Source organism: Acomys minous (genome assembly GCF_964271855.1).
Source record: "Acomys minous genome assembly, chromosome: 9".
Lineage (NCBI taxonomy): Eukaryota > Metazoa > Chordata > Mammalia > Rodentia > Muridae > Acomys > Acomys minous.
The window spans coordinates 24,875,182-24,898,075 of NC_140490.1; the positions used below are offsets into that span (position 1 = coordinate 24,875,182).

Genomic DNA, 22,894 nt, shown 5'->3' on the forward strand with positions numbered 1-22,894 from the left:
ATAATATATTACATATTATATTACTATGTTAACATATATTACATAATATACTACAAAATAGTAGGTTTTTATGTGGATTTTCCAAATAGTCTTAGCTTCAGTTATCTCTCCCAAATCTCTGTTGAGATCTTTGAGATGCTGTGTGAGTACCGGCGTGTGCTTGAACAAGTGCTTTATTATTTACTACTTATTTCTGTGTTGCTGTGGATTGCACCAAACAAAGACAGGGGTTTATGACTGAGCTGTACCCAAGCCCAGCAACTGCCTTATTTCCAAAGAACAAAACTGTTTTGGATGAAATATTACCAGGAAAACATGAGTAGAGAGTATAATGTCTGCAGAACTGTTTCACAGAATCTGTAACAAAGGACAGAAAAATGTAGTACAAGTCTCGTAATGACACCTGTGATTATGACATCAGCACTGCCACCTCCATATGTGATTATAAAGAAGCATCTCAGCAGCCACTTAGAAAAGCATTATGAGAAGTTGTTACTTTAGGAAGCTCTGAATATCTATCCCTAGGAAGGAGGAATACACACTGTTTTGAGCACAAATCCTTGTTGCACAGCATCATTTTCTCGACATAAAGTAAAAACCGTCTTCTTTATAAAATGGTTGGAAGCAAAAGATGACTTTAATGGTAAGTTTTCAAGTTTCTTTACAAATTGAACATGAAAGTGTGAAGGATATTGTTGTCAAATGTGAAATCAGAAAAAAAAATGCATTGGAAACAATGGTGAATGGATGCAGCATTAGCTATGCATATATTATTGAGGAAATAACTGTGATTTAATGGAATAAATTGAGTATTGGTGTCTTTTGTTTCCTTTTGAGTGCTAAGTGCATCAAACAGCTGCTGGTACGTTGAATGAATTGTATAGTTGGCTAGAAACATCCCCTTAAACTCAGTAGCAAACAGTATTCCCCAAAGCTTAGCATGGTATTATGTACAGTCATATATGGTAGTGCTTAGTTTTTATTGAGATTGAAGAAAGGATTCATAAAGAAAAAATAGAAATAGATTCATCCTGATTAAGACCTTCATATAAGCTGGGCAAGGTGGCATACTCCTTTAATTCCAATATTCAGGGAGGCAGAAGTAGGTGGATTGCTGTGAGTTGAAGACCAGCCTGATCTACAGAACATATCCTGGACAGGAAAGCTGTACAGAGAAACTCTTTCTTGAAAAACCAAGAAAAAGATACAAGTGAGGTGCTGGCAATCAAGATGTAATCTGAATAAATGATAATAAAAAAAAAGAAAAGAAGGACCTAGATAAAGAACAGTCAGTAATAATTCTATGTTACTTTTTACATTTTTAAGTGTGTGAGGTGTGTGTGTGTGTGTGTGTGTGTGTGTGTGTGTGTGTGTACAGTGAAGGTTACTATGGAAGCCAGAAGAAGGTTCCAGATCTTCTCCCGCAGGTTGAGACAGTTGAGAGGCACCAGACATGGATGATGGGAATTGAACTTGAGTCTTCTGCAAGGGCAGTACATGTTCTTAAGGGCTGAAGCATCCCTTCAGCTCCCCCTGTATTGCATTTCAAAATGCCTCTTTTTAAACAATTGTATTTTCTTGGTTAGAGTTACCCCAAGATATTTTATATTAGTTGAAACTATTGTGAAAGGTGTTGTTTCCCTGATTTTTCCATCAATCCATTTGTCATTTGTTTATATGAAGGCTACTAATTTTTGTGTCCAGCTACATTGTTGAGAATGTTTATCAGCTATAGAAGTATCCTAACGGATGTTTTAGGTTTACTTATGTATACTCTCATACCATCTATAAATAAAGATGACCTCTTCCTTCCCAATTTGTATTCCTTTAACCTCTTTCAGTTGTCATATTGCTTTAGCTAAGACTTCAAGTTCTATATAGAGTAAGAAAGTGGAAAATCTTGTCTGGTTCCTGATTTTAGTGGAATTGCATTGAGTTTCTCTACCTTTAAGTTGACATTGGCTATGGCTTTTTGTTAACTGCCTTTATTAATGTTGAGTCATGTCCATTGTAACCATAATCTGTCCAGGACTTTTGTCATGAAAGGGTGCTGAAAATTTGTCAAAGGCCTTTTCTACATCTAATGAGATGATCCTGTGTTTTTTGTCTTTCAGTTTGGTTATGTAGTGGATTACATTCATCAATTCATGTATGTTGAAGCATCCTTGCGTGTCTGGAATGAAGCCCATTTTATCGCTGTGGATAAGCTTTTAAAGTTCTTGGATTAGGTTTGCAAATATTTTATTGATAAAGTTTACATCTATGTTCATAAGGGAAATTGATCTATAATATTCTCTCTCTCTCTCTCTCTCTCTCTCTCTCTCTCTCTCTCTCTCTCTCTCTCTCTTTTTATTGACCTTTATGTGGTTCGAGTATTAAGGTACTTGTGGCCTAATAAAATAAACTCGACAATGTTCCTTTTGTTTTTATTTTGTGGAACGGTTTGCAGATTATTGACATTAACACTTCTTTACATCTGGTAAATTTATATACAAAAACCATCAGGCCCTGGGTTTTTTGTTCTTTCTGTTGTTGTTCTTGTTCTTGTTGTTTGGTTTTATGTTTTTTGGTTTTTTTTTGGGTTTTTTAATATGGTTTTTTGTTTGGTTTGTTGGTAGATATTTAATCACAGCTTTAATTCTGTTTAAATTGCTTATCTGATCTTGATTTAACTTGGATAACTGGTATGGGAGCCATGGGAGGATACAAGGGATGGGCTAACAATTTAGATGTAATATGAATAAATTAATAAAATATTTTAAAAATTATATATTTTTAATACTATATATTTTTCACATAATATAAAAATAAAATATTTAAAATTATGTTTAATCCACTCAGACTAATATAGTAATGTACCACAACCTAGTAATTTATCACCAACAGAAATTTGTAACACTTAATTCTGGAGGTCCTGGGATATTAAGTGTGTGGCTGGGCCTGTTTCTTGGATCATAGTTGGGACCTTCTATTTGTGTCATCACTTGTCAGAAAAGGAAAGACAGTCTTCTTTAGAGGCCACTAATTATTCCATGATGTTGCAGCTAATGACCCAATCTTGTCATCTCCCAAAGCCCCAACTCTTTTTTTTTCTTTATTATTTCTTTAGTTGTTTATTCACTTTATATCCTGGTTGTCGTGCCGTAACCTCCTCTCCTCCTAGTCCCACCATCTCTTTCTCTCCCCCTTTCCCCTTCCCCTATTTCTGAGAAAAGGGGAGTTCCCCCCTTCCCATCCATCCCAGCCTATTAAGTTCCATCAGGACGGAATGAGTCCTCTTTCCCTGTAACCTGGCAAGGCAGTCCCACCAAGGGGAAGTAATCAAAAAGCTGGCAACAGAGTCCACATCAGAAGTAACTTCTGATCCCATTATTAGAGGACCCATATGAAGTCTGAGCTGCACCTTGGCTACATCTGTGTTGGGAGTCTTGCTCCAGTGCATGCATGGAACTTGATTGGTGCTTCAGTCTCAGCAAGCACTTCTGGGTCCTGGTTAGTTGGCTCTGTTGGTCTTCTTGTGGAGCTCTTTTACCTCCAGGCCCTTTTCTCCTTCCTGACACTTTTCCACTGGATTCCCTGTGTATCACTACAAAAGTACTTAATAATACTGGCAAACATCAAAAATCACATCCACCATGACCAAATAGGCTTCATCCCAGGTGTGCAGTGGTGGTTCAATATATGGAAATCCATCAATGTAGTCAACTGTATAAACAAACTGAGTGAAAATAAAACATATGGTCATCTCCATTGACACCAAAAAAGCATTTGACAAAAATCCACAACCCTTTTGTGTTAAAAGTCTTAGAGAGATCAGGGATACAAAGGCATATACCTAAACACAGGAAAGGCAATATATAGCAAGCATATAGTCAACATCAAACTAAATGGAGAGAAGTTTAAATCAGTTCCACTGAAATCAGGGGCGTGACAAGACTGTCCACTCTGTTTCTCCTCAGTATAGTATTTGAAATCCTAGCTAAAGCAATAAGACAACTAAAGGATACGAAGGGGATATTTATAAAAGGAAAAGAAAAGGTTAAAGTTTCACTATTCACAGATGATATGTTACTATACATCACTGATGCCAAAAATTCTACCAAGGAACTCTTACAGCTGAAAAATACTTTCAACAAAGTGGCTGGATACAAAATCAAATTGAAAAAGCCAGTAGTACTCTAGTATATTAATGACAAACCGGCTAAGAAAGAAATTAGGGAATCCACACCTTTCACAATAGCCACAAATAATATAAAGTATCTGGGTGTGACTCTAATCAAGTAAGTGAAAGACTTATATGAAAAAAACTTCAAGTCTCTGCACAAAAAAAAAAAATTGCAGAAGATATCAGAAAATAGAAAGATCTGCCATGCTCATGGACTGGGAGAATCAACATAGTAAAAATAGCCATCTTACCAAAGCAATCTACATATTCAATGCAATCGCTGTCAAAATACTTACAAATATTTTACAGACCTTGAAAGATCAATTCTCAACTTCATATGGAAAAGAAAACCCAGGATAGTTAAAATAATCCTATACAATAAAAGATCTACTGGATGAATCTACATCCCCTATCTCTAGTTGTGTAATAGAGAAACAGTAATAACATGGCATGGTACTAACGTATAAGTAGGTCAGTCAATCAATGGGGTCAAATTGAAGACCCAGAAATAAACCCACACACCGATGGTCATCTTATTTTTGACAAAGAAGCCAAAACCATACAATGGAAAAATGGTAGAGAGCCTAGAACTCATTGTCATAGGAGACAACTTCTTCAGTAGAACTCCAATAGCTCTGGCTCTAAGATCAAAATTAATAAATGGGACTTTATGAAACTGAAAAGCTTCTGTAAGGCAAAGGACACTGTCAACAGAACAAAGTGACAGCCTACAGATTGGGGAAAGATCTTTACCAACTCTACAACCTACAAAGGGCTAATATCTAAAACACATAAAGAACTGAAGAAATTAAACACCACCAAACTAAATAATACAATAAAATGGGGTATAGAGCTAAACAGAATTCTCAACAGAGGAATATTGGAGGGCTGAGAAACACTTAAAGAAATGTTCAACATCCCTAGTCATCAGGGAAATGCAAATCAAAATGACTCAGATTCCATCTTACACCTATCCGAATGGCTAAGATCAAAAACTCCAGTGACAGCACATGCTGGCAAGAATGTGGAGAATGAGGCACACTCTTCCATTGCTACTGGGAGTGCAAACTTGTACAACAACTTTATAAATAAAAATGGGGCTTCCTCAGATAATTGGGAATATTTCTACCTCAAGACTCAGCTATACCACTCCTGAGCTTATACCCAAAAGATATTCCACCATACAACAAGGACATTTGCTCACCTATGTTTATAGCAGCTTTATTTGTAATAGCCAGTATCTGGAAACAACCTAGATTTCCCTCAGCTAAAGAGTAGATAAAGAAACTGTGGTACATTTACACTACAGAATATTACTCAGGTATTAAAAACAAGGAAATCTTGAAATTTGCAGGCAAATGGATAGAACTAGAAATGATCATCCTAAGCGAGGTTACCGAGACCCAGAAAGACACACATGATATATACTCACATATAAGTGGATATTAGCTCAACATAGATGTCCTCTGAGAGACTCCACCCAGTGGGGGATCAGGATAGATACTGGTAGTCGAAGCTGGACTCTGGCCAGAGTTCTAAGAATTGCAAAGAAGAGTGTGGAGGGGGTGGAAGGTCAAGGCCGGAGCAGGAGCTCCACAGGGAGACCATCCAGGCCCACATCTGGGCATGTGGGGGGGCGGGGAGGGCTACACAAAATGATACACCAGTCAAGGACAATGCATGCAGAGAATCAAGACCGCGTGTCCAGATGTAGCCAATGGAATGCTGGTTCTCTGCATGGAAGAGAGGGAAAAACTGTTGCTGAACCTCTGACATATATTTAGGTGCCTACTATTTGGTCAATGCCCCTTAGCAAGATGGCCTATTGTGTCCACAGTGGAAGGGGATTCAGGCTATCCTGATGAGACTTAATAGGCTGTTGCCAGTGGTCTAAGGGTGAATAATAGGCAGAAGAGGGAGGGAGAGTGGGAATGGGAAGATAAGAGGGAAGGGATAATATTTGGGATGTAATGTGAATAAATTAATAATAAATAAGATACACATTTTAAAAATCCAGGAGGAGGAGGGGACTGTATCTGAGACTATTGGACCAACCAAGAATCATGCACGGTAAGGACCTAGACACTCTGCTCAGATTTAGTAGATAGGTGGCAGAGTCTCCTTGTTGGTGCCACAATATGGGGAGACTACTTCTGACATGGACTTTGCCACCCGCTCCAATGATGATCACTTCCCCCTGGCTGGGCATCCTTGCCAGGCCACAGAGGAAGAGGATACAGGTACTATAGATGAGACTTGACTGGCTGAGGACTAGGAAATGGAGGGATATGGAATGATGGAGGGAAAGTAGGAGCAGGAGGTGATGAAGGAGGGGGCTTAATCAGGGTGTAAAGAAGTCAAGCTCCAGAACAAACAGGTAACTTATATTCCTAATCCCACTACATGTAAGTAGCTCTCACACTGGCTGAGACCTGAATGTCTATGCATAGACAATGCTTCTTGTTGGTTACAGAATCACTGTGACTTAGGATTAGATCCTATTCTTCATATGGCATGAATGAAGATTTGTAGATGTCTTTCTTCTGCTCATACAAAGAGCAGAAAACTAGCCTTATTTGTCCTGTCACACCTCACACATTTATAATTTGGGGACTGTATAAAGTTTGTGATAAATTATGTTTTCAAAACAAAAGAACAAGACATTGAAGCTAGATCAGATCTGACGGGATTCGTTCCTCTCAGTATGCTGGGTGCTGACATGCTGCATCCTTCATGTTCCATCACCAAGTGCTTCAGTTGCTCTCCCCAAGACAGCTTAGAAGAAAGCTTCCAATACCAATTGGCCTAGCATTTCAGACTGTCACACACAGGATTTCTCTTGAGCCTGGAATTTCTCCAGATTTAGAAATTGGACCACAATTGCTATTCCTAGCTTGTTTAGCTAATTTCTCCGATTTATTTGGGCCCCTACGAAGGTATTATTCATCCCAAATCAGCCAGAAGAAACCTTAAGAGAATGATACCTCATGTCTCTTAAGAGTGTGTAGGTAGGTTTTTGGTTGTTTTCTTGGGTTATAGATATTTATTTTCTTTGAGAGGTAGTTATGTTACTATTGATCTTCTTCAGAGAGGAAACAAGATGGGACTCAGGATGTCTCTCTTTTCCTTTATCTTTTTTTCTTAGGTTTGGAGATAGGGGTTGAAAAGAAAGAAGGAGGAATAAAGAAATATAGAGCCGGGCGTGGTGGCGCATGCCTTTAATCCCAGCACTTGGGAGGCAGAGGTAGGCAGATCGCTGTGAGTTCGAGGCCAGCCTGGTCTACAAAGTGAGCCCAGGATGGCCAAGGCTAGACAGAGAGACCCTGTCTCGAAAAACCAAAAAAAAAAAAAAAAAAAAAAAAAAAAAGAAAAAGAAAAAAGAAAGAAAGAAAGAAAGAAATATAAAGGGATGATAGAACAAAAAGTAGATTATTGAGTCTACCCCTCAATTTAAGGCCTTAATTGTTGCTCACAAGGTTATTTTTAATTTATTGGTATAGAATTTTGTATATTGATGTAAAATAAGTTTAATTTTGACACATTGGTATAGAATGCAAATTTAGGATTATCTTTCACACACATTATATATATTTCTACTGTAATATGAAGTATTGTAACCCATACAATTCAAGTAAAATACAAGATTTGCCTCCAGTACTTTGAAAGTGCTATTGCAGGCAGTTTAGGTTAGTAAATTATACAAGTTAATCATTAACTGATCAAATCATGGTCATGTCAATTACTAGTCTATTTTTATCACTACAATATATATCCTAGGGGTAATAGGATGGTATAATTCTATAGATAGGTATGGTAAAATAGTTAGATAAGGTCTTCAAAAACCTCAGAGCCCTACAGAATATGACATTTAAACATGTTTTATTGTTTTAAGGATTCTTTGATATTAAGACAGGTTAACTACTTGCAACACCGAGTCTACTTCAAAGAAGATAATAAGCATCAAAGAGTCTCTTTATGGAGATGACTTCAAATGTGGTAAACAAGGCACTGAGCAAAATGTCCTCATTTTTACCACAGACAGAATGCGGCCTAAAAGTATGCAAGCTGGATGCAGGCAGAGTGGGCAGCCAAACTCTGCCAAGCTGTGGTAAGCAAGCCCTCAGTACTTCCTGCCTCACAAATATGTCTGTCAGATATACTTGGCTAGAAGGCTGAAGCTGATGCTCCAACATTATAGAGAGTTTTGAGTGATTGTTCAGGCAGAAAACTGTCTCTGACATTTTTTTTCACTTTGGAAGCTGCTAACCTGCAAACCTGCACTTCCTGTTTACTTAGGTAATTAATTTTGTTTCTTCCAAAGTTTCTGATGCAATTGAAGTCCAGATAGTTTAGTTTTACAATTAAGCTTAGTTGTTTAGGGTTAAGATGTTGTTAGGTCTAGGTAGATGTTTTAAGTTGGTAGAGATGAGATATGATAAATACTGATTTACATTCATTATTTTAAACTCACCAAGATAGGAAATATGTTTTCTTCATGGTTAACAAATGAAAAAGGCTATGAATGTCACATTAATATAGTTCCTGATTGTTTCATGGTTTTTCTTGCTGTATGTAGTTTGTTTTATATATGTCTAATAATATAAATGTATACATAAAAATAAAAAATAGTTTTGAAAAATACAGATAACTCTAATGTACCTTATCTATTTTCTCCTCTGTGCATATGTAACACATGCACAGTCAATCTATGCCTCTGCTCATCCTTCAATAAATTTTGAGATGGGAACACTCATTCTTGATGCATGACTATATAGAAATAATGTAGGTCTCTCTTGGCAGCCTCACTAATAAGAATCAAATTCAGGATCTCCCACAACCCCAAAATACATATATTCTTGTTGCTTTTTGTTAACAGAGTCAACATAGAAACCTAGAAGCATCCTTTATGTGTCTCTGCTTCTCACTTTTCCTCACCCAATTGATGACAGGGTCTTGAATACTCTATGTTTTATTCTTTCACTCAGAAAACAAAGTACCAATAATAAGAATAGAGATAAAAACAGAGAACGAGATGCTTGTTTAAAAAAAAAGATTGAAATCTCTCTGTAGCTGATGTTTCTGTGTTGGGCACTAATGCTTTCCACTGCCGCTGTGTCATGAGCATGAATCTCGATAAGAAAGTTCTTTTGAAAAATAATGATGTGTGTTTTGTAAAGCTGGTTATTAAATAGATACAATGAAAATCTCATGACATTCAGATTTCTGACAGCCAAATATTAACTGGGCAACTAGAGATAGCACAGTAAATAGAAAGCAATGGAATGTATTTCAACTTTCACTGAGCAAATATGGAAAGTAAATATTAATATATTAAGCAGTTGACTTATGAACATTTCAAAAACCCTTTCTGTTCTGCAAGGTTGAAGAGTATCAAGATATGTGTGACAAGCCACCAATTCAACTTAAAAATATGTGTTTTAAAAATAATTTATATTTATAATTTCCCATGAATGAAGCTTTTAACAAAGCAAGACTTGTGCCCTTTTGTTAGTTTGCTTTGAAATCACTGTAAGAAATTTGATTCTCATAAAAATAGAGGGTTAAAACAAAAGCAACAAAACCAAAATTGTTAGTACTTTAGGAAAACAAAACAAAAAAGAATGATGGCTCAAATCTCAAAAAAAATAGAAACAATATAAGTATATAATCACAAAAGACAAGGGTCCTAGTGATTTATAAGCACATATTTTAAAAGTAACATTATGCTCAAATGAGACAGCTCATATGAAAAGGATACTTTTTTTTTTAAATACATGAATCAACGCGGGCTTAAGAACAAAAAACAAATCTGAGCAGACCTAGACCTACATCATGTAAACAAATCAATAATTAGAACTCCTTCCCATGACGTTAATCTAGGTCATACGACTATCAGTGTATTCTATAAAACACTTAAGTTTAAGAAAAATTTAAAAAATTCTTTTAAGAAGAACAGAAAAGGTGACAACATTTCTCAAATCAATTCATGAGGGCACCATTTGGATCGCCATTATCTTGATACCAAAACTAGACAATGACATCACAAGAAAGTACACAGCAATAGTGACTGGCCATGGAGTACAATGAGGTGGTCATTTAGATATTTGCTTTCAACCTAACTTAGCAGTCTCTTTTCCACTAAAGACACGGGGCAAATACAAAATGAGTTTTGAGACTCTACTTTTGACTAAGCACTCAACTAAGTAAGCCCCATGAAAGCAGCAAAGGGACGTCCCTATGTATAAGTTGCTCATGGCCAGGAAGGCAGGAATAGAAGGGCGACCAAACTGACATCATGCTCTAGACATTCTGTATGAGATGGAAGGCAACAGCATAAAGAAAGAATATTGCAGTATGCTTAGACATTAACCAGCTCTCTATAGAAGGAAACATGTCTGAATGGCATTTAAAAAATACTAGAAGACAGTAAATATTCAACCAGGATTGTTTTCTTTTCCCTAAGGATTAGTATTTCTTTAATGGGGAAATATTTTGGCCAATACATAAAAGATGAAATATCTGGGCTTGGTCCTAGACACACATAATAAGAAGATCTGTGGAACAGACCAGAATTTCTTGTTTGTGTCATTTTTTTCATGTTGCCTAAGTTGGCATCAACCTCATAATCTTTCCCTCTCAGAGCTGTAGTTCTCAGAATGCCTAATGCTACAGCCCTTTAATATAATTTCTCATGTGGTAGTGACCCCCAACCATAAAATTATTTTCATAGCTACCTCATAACTATTATTTTTCTGCTGTTATTCACCACAATGTAAATTCTTGTCTTCTCTGATGGTCTTAGGCAACCCCTGTGAAAGAGTCATTAGATTCTTTAGAGAAGTTGTAACTCACAGATTGAGAACCTCTGTGTCAGAGTGTTGGTATCACAGGAATGAAGCACCACCCACCTAGAACAGAGATTTTTAACTAGATTCATTTCTAAGGGCTTGAAAAATCATTCTTTGGAGCAATATCTGCACTTTTGTTTCTGCTTAGGCTGTATTCCTAATCATCTGGTCTCTTTATGGCTTCCCTTTATTCTTTCCCACTGTGGATTACAGAGCACCTCCAGTCACAGTTTGGGGGTCTCCTTATCATCCATCGGTTGATAATGATCTTTCACTCTCTTAGTCTCGGTTCTAATAGATTGTAACCCTATTTAACAGGTTCATTAAACCATATGCACAAGTTCATTATATTCACGCCATTCAGTCTCAATGTGGACACCAATCTTGGAGAGTGCGCTTGGATTCCTTGGCACACTACCCAACCATTCTACACGATGTTCTTTCTCCGATGGCCCCAAATCACTTTATACCTATGTTTTTTTTATCAGATATATACCTTTGTCACTTATAAAATGGTTTTTCCCTTTATTTTACTTGGTCATGCATAGGGGAATAAGGGGAAAATGGGAGGGAGGGAAGAATGGGAGGATACAAGGGATGGGATAACCATTGAGATGTAACAAGAATAAATTAATAAAAAATAAAAAAGAATAATTAAACAAACATAACTTATGGAGCTACACAAAATGAGATATATTTGCAGTAGTATATAGGAATTATCAGAAAGTAAACTTCTGTGCAAAGGGCTGAGAGAAGCATAATGACCTCAGGTTAAAAAGTACTTTTCTATTAAAGGAACACCCACAGCTATTCAATCCAGAAGGACAAATGTCCAAGATTCAATCAATTTAGAGCAAAGAGGAAGCGCAAGCTAGGACAAAAACCCTTAGAGAATAAAGTCCTCGGAAGGACAAAGAGCAGCATGTGAAAAGTAAATCTCAAGTTGCGCGGCTGAATTAAGCTTGTAGCAGGTTCTAATCAGAGGACGAGGCCATGCACACATGGTTGATGAAGCCTTTCTATTACCAATATGAATTCTGACCACTACTAACAAAGGACTCAGTAGTCTGCAGTTAGGATGAGTGAGGGAGCCATTCAAGCAGATGACTTGGTACTTAGAAAAGATGGAAATAAAGACCAGAACAAGAAAAATAGCAGGTGAATAGACTTTCCTAAGGTTTTCAGCAATTCTTTGGGGAAAATGTGCAAAAGTGATAGCAGCAGAACTTCCCTACTCATGGGAAGTTTGTTGTACATAATTTGTATACCATCTTACTAAACTATTAGACAATGTATGTAACTATACATCATTCAGTGGATCATTATTTACTCAAGTCCTATCGCTGTCATTAGAAGATCCTTAAGATGTTAATGGCACCGTTCAGATTTTTGTACAACTAATTAACAAAGCAATCAGACTCTGTCAATCATGGACATATGGACATGTGAACAGTTTCAGTTCTACATTGACACGCAGAGGATAGGTCTTCATGCTCAACATGACCTCTGGTTTCCATCAGCCTCGTACACCAGAGAATTGAGCTGGCCTTTACACTTCTTGAGACTTTTACCATCATCTCAGTGTGTTTGTTGAAAGCATTTACCTCCCTGATGGTTTCTCGGTTGCTCTGTTTCCTATGGGACAGGTAGATTATCTATCTGACCTAGTAGATTATGAGTATAGGAGACCCTAAGGCTCATATCAGGTATGAATGATCATGATGAACTTAAGAACCATCAACAGAGCTTTTCAAACTGTAAATTACGGGATACTACTTAAAGGGGGTTTCTTGGGAGGATAACTTTTTATTGAGTCTTTGAATTTCACATCATGCATTCCACTCTTAACTCATCTCCCTGTCCTGTTGTATCTACTACTTACACTTGAAATCCCCCTCAAAAAAAAGAGATACACAAAAACAACAAACAAAACAAAACAAAGCATAGAAAATATCTCACCCTGAAAGCTGTAGTGTGTCACATTGTGTCTCACAGTATGCCTCTCTGTCCATATACCTTCATTTGCAAATGTCCATCACAATGAATCATTAGTCTGGATTGAAGTTTCTGACTTCTGTGATTCCTTCAATATTGGACCTTCACTGGGACTCCTCCCAGTGATAACATTGTTATCCTGTGTCATGGATCTCCAAGACAGGCACTTGCATGTATCCCAACAGAGCACAGATGAAGTGGATTGGGGGTGGGCCAACACGAAGCCCTGGATCTGGGCCTCAGTGGCAGCTGAGCTGGTCAGCCCTCCAGCTCTCCCTCATCTGCATCAGGAGTGTGAGCTCTCCAGGCCTGTTCCTGCTGGGTCACACGACGCTGCCATCAGTTCTCCCACCCTTATGCACTCACAGCCAGCTCACCAACACTCAGGCATCCAGAGCCAGCTCCACTGTGCTGCCCAGTCAAGGAATGGTGCCCACACCCCATGTGCTGCAGCTAGTGAGGAAAGAGGACAACTCTACAGCTCTCACTCCCTCAGGGCTGGCTCACCCATGCCTTCATCATGAGGGCCAGCTCCACTATTTTGCCCAGGCAAGCCATCGGCCCCAAGGGCTATAGTTAGTGAAGGCCAGGACTCACTCTCCCACTCCCTTGACCTCAAGATCAGCTCTCTTGACTATCTCAAGCGGTGGTGGTGGGCAGAGCATCACCCTAGTGCCCACTCTACCTCACAACAGATGAGTGGCAGGACTAGCTCTCCAGCAGCACCCATGTCCACCGGGCCAGCTCATGTAGGCCCCTTCTACCAAGGCCAACTCTACTGTGCTGCCCAAGCAAGGGCCTGCTTTCCTGAGTGCTGCATCTGACAAGGAACAGAGACAGAGTTCCTGTTCTTCTGACCTTGAGAGTTCTTGACGATCTAAGTTGAGGGTGAAGTGTGATATTTAGCTTTTTATTAAACTTTCATGTTGTATTGATATAGGTGTGTAGCATCTGTCCTTGAGTAATCAGTGTATTAGGAGTAAGAAGACAAAAGCCTAGACCAAGGGGCTTGGCGAAACTACGCAGAGTGAGGCATGAACCAAATCCAGCATAACCATGCTTAGTTCATTTGTAGACATCCTGGAGTTGCTTTTACATGGACTGGGTTGTTTGAAAAAGAACTATTTAGGACTCTGAGGAAAGATCACTGGTGGGTTCTCTCACCCAAGACATGTGCATGGAACACATACGGTGCAGCAGATGCTGATCCATGTAAAAGTCCTCCAAAATAAACCTCTATCCTTGCTCTTACAAAGAATATTCTATCTTGAGATATCTAAAACAGTGAATTTTCTTCTCCGTAAATCATGTGTGTCTGCCTTCTGATTTGGTGGCTTCTTTTTATTTCAGAGGAAAAATTCACATCTGCCTAGAATACAGAATTCATTGTTAAGCTTTAAACTTAAATTTTTTGATTTCCTAATTGTCTTGAAGGCCAGGCTTGGATCTTGATGGGCAGTGGGTTGGGGAGGAACTTGGAGGAGTAGTGAGAGAGGAAACTATAATCAGGGTATAGTGTATGAAATAAATCTACATTAAATAAAAGAGAAAACTAAACTAAACAAACACACACAAAATGTTGATAAACAATTAAAGTAAAATGCTGAAGTTAGAAGGCTTGCTGCAGCATAACAACAAACTTAGAGGTCTATATGTGAAACTAAAGAATCGAACCAGAGGGGGGGTTGAGAGGCAGCAGTCAGTAAATGCTTGTTGGGAAAGTGATAAGATCAGAGGTAGGATGCATAGCATCTATATAAAAAGCCAGGCAGGGTGACATGCACCTTAAATCCCAACACTTGGGAAGTAGAGAACGGAAGATGCCCTAGGGCTTGCTGCCTAGCTGGTCTAGTCAAATTAGCAAACTCCAGGTTCATACACATGTGATGTGTACTAACACCCACACATGTATGCACAAGCTTGTGCACACATTCAAAGGCATACACATATATAAACATGCATAAAAAATGAGGAGAGGAAATCTGATAGAAGCACAGCTTCTGAAAATGAAAGAAAGTAAGGAAGCGTAAATTCCACTAGACTTCAGAAGGAAGACGCAATTACATATAGAAAAAGGTCAAAGGTACAGAACCAAGGTAAAGTTGTTCATCCCCTGAAATTCAGTGCCTCAATTCCATGACTGGGGGATTAGAGGAATGGAAGTCGGATAGGTCAAGACTGTGAAGTGCAGCAGCAGCAGTGATATCAATGAAAGTCACACATAAACACTTGTATATTAGTGCTGGACTTCTCCACTGTGACTAACTTGCTGGAAAAAGTAACAGTATCATTGCAGAGATTAAATTTACAGTTTATTGTTCAATATTAGTGTTGTTCTCTGTCATAATTGCTTGTACACTGCATGACAAAATTTGAGAATCCCCAGGTGGCTTTATGAAGAATGCTATAGAAGCATAGGGTAAGGCTGGGGCAGCTCACAACCAGGAAGTAAGTGGAACATCTGCAACTCATGAATCAGCATCACCAGAGGAAGCTGAGTTCAGAATTCAGGCAGCAGAGAGAGATGCCCATGATCCCCAGGGCAGTTATGTTAAGCTACGTTTCAACCAAAGTCTATGGACACTGTCAGCTGGTAACGTTGAGTATAGTCTCTTCTAAATGTCAATGAATCAAGAAAAGTGAAGAGAATACTAGAAAGATTAACATGTTGCCTGCTGGAGGCCCTTACATTAGAAGACATGGCTCATCAAATAGAGATTATATGTATTTTAAAATTTTACACAAATGAAAATTATTGATTTTATTTTTTTAATATTTTTGAACATATTTATGGACAGATTAAGTATTTCAGCCTGGTTCTGGAAATGCATGATATTAATCTGAAGGTTCATTAAGAATGCATTTAGCAATATTTAACATTATAATTAATACTGACTTATAGATCTTAATTTATATTTTAGAATGTCCACTTAGGTTCTTTCAAGACATATTAACTTCTGTCTTAACCCTACAGTTAAGTTGCATTTCATTGCTTTTTCTCTCTACTGTCAGTTCCTCCCCACCTTCCTTACCATGTGAATCTACTCCCTTTCTGTCTCTCAAACAAACATGATTCTAAGGGATAATAAAAATATACACAATAATCTAAAATGAAAACTAACACATTGCATTTGGACAAAACAAAAAACAAACAAACAAGAAGAACATAACGACCCCAAGAGAAGGTGGAAGAAACAGAGAATCCCTCATTCATTCCCACTTTCAGCAATAATAACACTGAACTGTAGGCCATAATACACACGCAAAGAACTGTTGGTGTAAAAAGAAAGAAGAAATTAACATTGTGATACAAGGAACCTCCAAAGATGCTGTTGAGCTCCTTGTTTACCATCTACTGATGGGCATGCAGACTGCCTTTTGAATAGTTTATTTCCCCAGTGAGATTCCCTAGGAAGAAACTAATTTTTTCTTTGCAAGTGGTTAACAATTAGAGATAACTTCTGGGTTAGGGATGAGAGCATGTGTCCAGTTCTTGTTTCAGCTCTAGAACCCCATCGAGCACAGCTCAGAGCAGCCTGCCTCAAACTCTTGTGTTCATATGTGCATCAACCATGTTGATTTAAAGGGTCTTGTTTTGCTTGTTTTTTCTGTTTGTGCCCTCCACTGGCTCTTGTTCTTACACTCTTTCTGCCTTCTCTTTCCAGGATTTCTGAGCCTCAAGGGGAGGGACTTGAAGGAGAAATCCTATTTAGGGCTGAGCGTTCCTAGCCTCTCATTCTTTCCATAATCTCTGGCTGTGAGTCTTTGTATTTTATTTCCATCTGCTGCAGAAGGAAGCTTCTCCAGTGGTGGCTGAACAAGGCACTGATCTAATAGAAAGTCACTAGAAGTCATTTTATTGCTACAGTTTTTTGTTTTGCTATAGTTTTTTGTTTTGTTCTGTTCTGGTTTGTTTGTTTGTTTGTTTGTTTGTTTGTTGTTTGTTTTTAGAACAGTAGCATTTGGTTTTTACCTTGGTTCCTGGGTTATCTAGTCTCAGGTTCTTGATCACCCAAGCAGAGCCTCGTGTGGATTCTATCTCATGGAGTGAGTCTTAAGTCCAATTGGATATTGGTTGGCTACTCCAACAAGCTTGTGACATTATTGAGTAAGCATATTTTGCAGTCGATCAAAGGGTTTGTAGATAGCTCATTGTTCATGCTTCTTGATCACTAGAATGCAGAGTACCTTCCAGTACCCACAATGTCAGAGCACAGGAATGAAGGCTCTCTCTAGGCACCTAAGTGTGCTCTGCAGGTGCAATAAGTTGTATGGTGTTGTCTTCAGCAATGGAATCTTGGTTTCAGTTTGTGGAGAGAAACCTATAGTCTTGGCAACAGCCAGGATTGTTTGGAGATTCCTATGGGACCCCTTGGGCCAACACCTCAATTAGATGCAACCCAATCCCAGTATTGTAAACTTCATTTGGTGACAGGAGTTGTTCAGCTGGGGGTCTGTCTCCCCCTTTATTGGAGATTTTATTTAGAGCACCTTCATAGATGTGTATATTTTAGAAAGCTTCTTCTGAGTTGGGTTTTCATACTACTCGCCAAATGCCCCTTTATTTCAGTTGTCCAGTAGCCTATTTCAATTAACTCACTAATTTGCCTATAATAGAAACACTTGGAGTGGCTTGCTGTTTTGCTGCAATTATTGAGTAATGTTGTTTTTCCTTCTGAGAAGGAGGAATGATTCCAGTAAAAAAAAAAAAGTAATAGTCTTAAAAATTGAAAGATTTTTCATTATTATGAATATTGTTGATTAAACTTTAAACCCCCACAGTCACAAGAAATTACCATACATATCAAATAGCTCATGCCTATATTAGAAGAGTGAAGCCACTTCCTCCTTAGATAATTAGATAAGCCTCAACAGAGGAGGAAACTTCTGGCTAAAGAAAGAAGCTGTTTAGCATCTGACACTTCACTTCCAGAATTGAGAAACAAAAAGTCTGAAAATGGAAAGAGGCTGTATTAGTGACGTAGATGATAAGGACAGTTTCATAAGCAGGGAGGGTGACCAGCTGGGGAAATAGGTATCACAATGCTAGCCGGAGGAAAGAGTAGGGATGTTGCAGCACAAATAATTTCAAATGTATTCACATGTACACTACAATGAGTAGGTCAAATAAGAATGGAATAAGCTCATGAATAGTTTGGGAGATGATGAGGCTGTTCACTGTTTCATTCATACTCTCTCATGCCCTCATCCACACTTACTTTCCATACACAAATGTATTTGTAGAAAATGCAAGGTGGTAGAAGGCAGGATTTCACAATCCCATCTTTGGGGATCACATGTTCTAAGAAAAGACGGTGTTAAATCTTATTCAGAATGCCCCTCTCTTTGCAGTCAGGATGCAAGGATGGTTCAACAATGTTCTAAGCCAGGTCTACCCCAGTCACTGCTGTCCACCCTCTGGGATGATTCCTCTGAGCTAGCTGAAGCCTTGTTAAGTTTCACCCATCCATAAACTCTGCGTGGTTGCACGGTGACAGCCATATCTTTACCCAAGGACACTGATTAACATACAATATTCTAAGAGTCATTAATTAGATTTTAATTAATGTGCCCACTTTGAGTAGAATTGGATTTTGGTGAAAACAAATGCACTCTTGACTTTTTTCCCAGCCTTCATTATCCAAAGCAAGCAAACTAAGTTGTTAATGGCTTGCCTCCACCATCTGGGATTTCTGGGAAATTGCCAGTTAGATGTCTGTTGAGTTGTTCCCCTTCACCACAGTTTAAAATTTTGACGGTTCTTTCTTCCAAACTGTATCTATCTAACTGCCATATATTTCCCAAAGTAACACAATATTGCTGTCAGAGATGTTTTCCCCTCTTTGCCTTGGAAACTGTGTCTACTGCATCTGTACTGACAGAACGATTGTGTTCAAAGAGGAACTAATAATGAAAGTAAGTAGAGCCCACATTAATTCATTCTTTAGTAATATGGAAAATGTAGTATGATGATTATGCCTATGAGTCATTAAACACCTTGGACAAATTCTCCCTCCCTTTGAATATTCAATCTGTAGAGTTCCTAAATTCAGTTTTAACATTTGTTCTTAAGTGTGTATTAGCAGTTGCTTCTGATTATGAATTCAATACATGCCAACTTTTGCCCATGCTCTGTGGTCCCACTGTCATAGGCAAGGACATCTTATAGACGAGATTTTCTCCAAACACTAGCTCACCTCTGTGATGGCTCCTTTTCACCTTTCCCTTCCTTTGTGTGATGTTGTTTTACTCATAACACTTCAGCCTTCACTGGCCACCAACTTGGGGGGGTCATAGCATACTGCTGATAGCCCTTAATTACCCCTACCATTTGGATGCCCATGCTTCACATGGCTGTAGAGAGTTCTCTCTCTCTCTCTCTCTCTCTCTCTCTCTCTCTCTCTCTCTCTCTCTCTCTCTCTCTCTCTCTCTCTCTCTCTCTCTCTCTCTCTCTCTCTCTCTCTCTCTCTCTCTCTCTCTCTCTCTCTCTCATTTCCATGGTTCCTGGTCATGTGGTCTCCACAGAAGAGTCCACTGGCTCCCTGTTACCCACAGCAGTTGTTGGATTTTTTTGTTTTGGTATTTAGCCTTTCTTGGCTACCACACAGTTAATAGTTTACAACAGAAAACAAATTCCCTCACAGTCTAGAAAAAAAAAACTAGAGCTCCTAGATACCTTAGGTTTTGGTAAATAGTTGTAAGTTGATACATCCTCCAAAGGCTCTGAAGGGCCTGAAGAGGCGTGTTTCTTAGCCACTTCTACTTTCTGGGGCTCCAGTTGCTCCTTAGGGTGTGGCAGCATCAGTCTTATACAGGCTCACGTGTTCAAATGGCCTTATCTCAGTGTGCCTTCTTCCCTGTGTGTGTCCTTTATAAAAACACGTCAGTGGGTTTAGCACCGAACTGGATAATCTATAATCATCTATCTTGATATCCATATGATCAAATGCAAGGTTCCAGGACACAATGGGCTTTTTTGCTGATGGTACCATTTACCTTTCTATGAGCTTTCCACAAAGGGAAAGGGTTTCCCAGAGAAGAGTCTTCTGTTCATGGTGTGTGACTTTTGTCATTTTGCACATGCCTCTCTCCTCACAAAGCATGCAGCCCAACAGCAGGCAGAGGAGACAGAGGCTCTTCCAGCTGTTCCAACATGAGGCCAAGCATTGACCAAGCTCATCCATCTCCCTCCCTCTACATTATTTATAATAGCAGGGAAATGAAGAATGCATATGAAACACAATAGCATTTTACTCAGGAGTTAAGAGAAACAAAGTTATGCAAATTTGAGGAAACTGAATGGTATTGAAAAGTATTGAATTAAGTGAGGTGACCCAGTCTCCAAGAGACAAAATCACTATGTTCCCTCTTGTATGCAGAGATGTTTAATGAGTTGTGGATATAGATGTGGGTATATGTTGTGAGAGTGTCTTGTGGAAGCATGTGTGTACTGTGGGTGTATGGTGTAGGCGCAGAAGTATGATGTGAGTGGGAATGTCGGCTGTGGATATAGGTGTGGTTAAATTACTCAAATGTGGGATTGTGGGGATGGGTACAGACTATGAAACAATGTAGGATACTGTGAGAGGGGACTCAAGACAAGTTATGCAAGAGGGAAACAAAAAGTAAGCTACTGGTGATGGGAGGACACCAGGGAGATGTGGGGGGTAGGGAGCAGATGGCAAAGAAAAACAAAGCAAAGAAAATTTTGTTTGAAAACTACCATAATGAATGTTAATCATTTGTGGGCTAATGAAAAATAAATACATAAAAGTACATAATTTTTTAAAATGGAAAACAGAAAGGAGTAAAGTATGAAGGTGGGAAGCTTTCATAAGGCAGGCTGTAGGAGGGCATGGGGACTGGCTTTTTGCTTGGCTACTGTGCCCTTTAGGAATAAATGGGTCCCCTTTGCTTTGGTCATTAGAGGGTCAATCTACTACTGGGAAGTTGACGTATATGGAGGAAAGGAAAATAATAGTCGACAGGACTTAGATGCTGATTGGAATTGCTTTTCCCTTTTCTTAATGTCTTTCCATTATACTTAGCAGTATAGAAAACCAATATCCAAACTTTAATCATCATAAACAACACAGGTCTTGCCGAACAATCAATAAATAAGGAGGTACTAAACTGTTCAGATTTGTGATGTGCTGTTCATCACAATGAGAAGTAGCTCATAGTGGGGCTGTGCTCACATGCAGCAAGCCTAACACCTGCTGTGTCTTCCTGTAGGTCATTCTGTTTACACAAGCATGATGAGAACATTATTCGTATATATGCTGTATGCCAAACCCTATATTCTCTCCCAATGCTTTTCCTGCTCAGCATGGTTCCTAATTTTAATAATTTAATAATTGATCTATCTTCACTTAAATCCAGGAAATCAGACTGTCACCTGACCTCCCCTGCAGAGCCTGGAGCTCTTTGCTGGGGTCCCCATCTCATAGAGGAAGATGAAAGTCCTGAGGACAGGACACAGACTAAAGCAAGTGCCTAGTTACTGTTAACTCAGAATCATTAGGGAGTGCTTTAACCTGTTCTCCTCATGGGAATGCACAGAAACAACCAAATTTTTCAAAATTATCATATATTCAAAACTAAAGATTTATTCTTTGGGAACTAGAAGCACTAGTGAGGCACGTTATTTCATTGCCTGTCTCCCAACAGACACCTACAACACACTCCAAAGCCCAGCACACTACCACACCCACAATAACTCCCACCTAGAAAACACAAGACCATACCCAGTGCACATCCGTACTATCTCCCCACATCTATATTAACAACAGACACTCACACTCACAACACACTTCCACACCTACAACACACAGCCACAAAATACACTTACTTCCACAACAGACTTCCACTCCAACACCACACTTTCCTACCCACACCACACACACACACACACAATGCACACACACACACACACACACACACACACACACTTTCCTTCGTAAATGATTATTTGGCTCAGCAGGTAATGCTTTTGTGATTATTTTCTGTCAAAGAAGAAAAATTGATTATACTTTAACCTTCTGTAGTTTCTGAGTTTTGTTAGTCAGCCATGCCACTTAAGAGTGATTATTAAATAAAGATTTCTTTATAAATACACACATCAATTTTTATTTACAATATTATGTTAATAGTGCATATTCTGTTTAGCTACTCATTTACAATTTGTCTGAACATTTACATTCTTTGGTTTGAGTATTTTTGTTTGTATTTTTTGTATTTTTTTCTTATTTGGGGGTTTACTTTAGGTAAATGGATATCTTATAAAACTTCTTTTTCTTTTGTTTTCTTTTTCAGATAAAAGTAGTATGGCAAAGTAAATCACTCATCTTAATTACTCAAACTTCCTGTAGAAAATGCCTATTATACTAGCAAGTACTGAGTCCATTTAGGACACCTCAAGCATCAGCCAAGTGCACTGTCTTTCTTTCAGCCAACAAAGAACAGCTTGACAATGCTAGCAACACAGGCTCATGGTAGCTCTGGTCACCAAGCTAAGAGTACTATATCTAAGTGAGGACCTTTGATTATGTCAGTGGTCTGGCAGAATCAGGGCTTCTTTTGTTTATTTGTTTGGTTGGCTAGTTTGTTTGTTGGTTGGTTGGGTTGGTTTTATACCATTTTGTGCATCATCTGAAAGTATGTGATGGGTATAGAGATAGGTATACATGGTGTGAGTGTAGGTAGATAGCATGTGTTACATGAAACTAAATATCTTTTCATTACTAACATGCTGGTCATTTGATAAAGATGTGATAATCAAAACAAATTTTTTTTCATGGGCACTGGGAAAGGAAGACACCCTTAGGTATGCTTTGGTGCCATTGTTCAATAAGAACAAATAGAAGCGTTCTCTCTCTCTCTCTCT

At 38.6% G+C, this 22,894-nt stretch overlaps 1 protein-coding gene across 1 annotated transcript in view; it reads left to right on the forward strand.

Moving 5' to 3' along the window:
* Window positions 1-482: 482 nt before the first annotated feature.
* The window catches only part of LOC311605050 (uncharacterized protein), a gene marked incomplete at its 3' end in the record, with an annotated part of 38,093 nt that continues 15,681 nt past the window's right edge, over window positions 483-22,894 (forward strand). Inside the window, exons 1-2 of the mRNA XM_084795337.1 lie at window positions 483-643; window positions 8,204-8,273. Coding sequence (XP_084651463.1) covers window positions 8,235-8,273 — 39 coding nt within the window. The 5' untranslated portion in view covers window positions 483-643; window positions 8,204-8,234. The remainder of the gene's footprint in view (window positions 644-8,203; window positions 8,274-22,894) is intronic.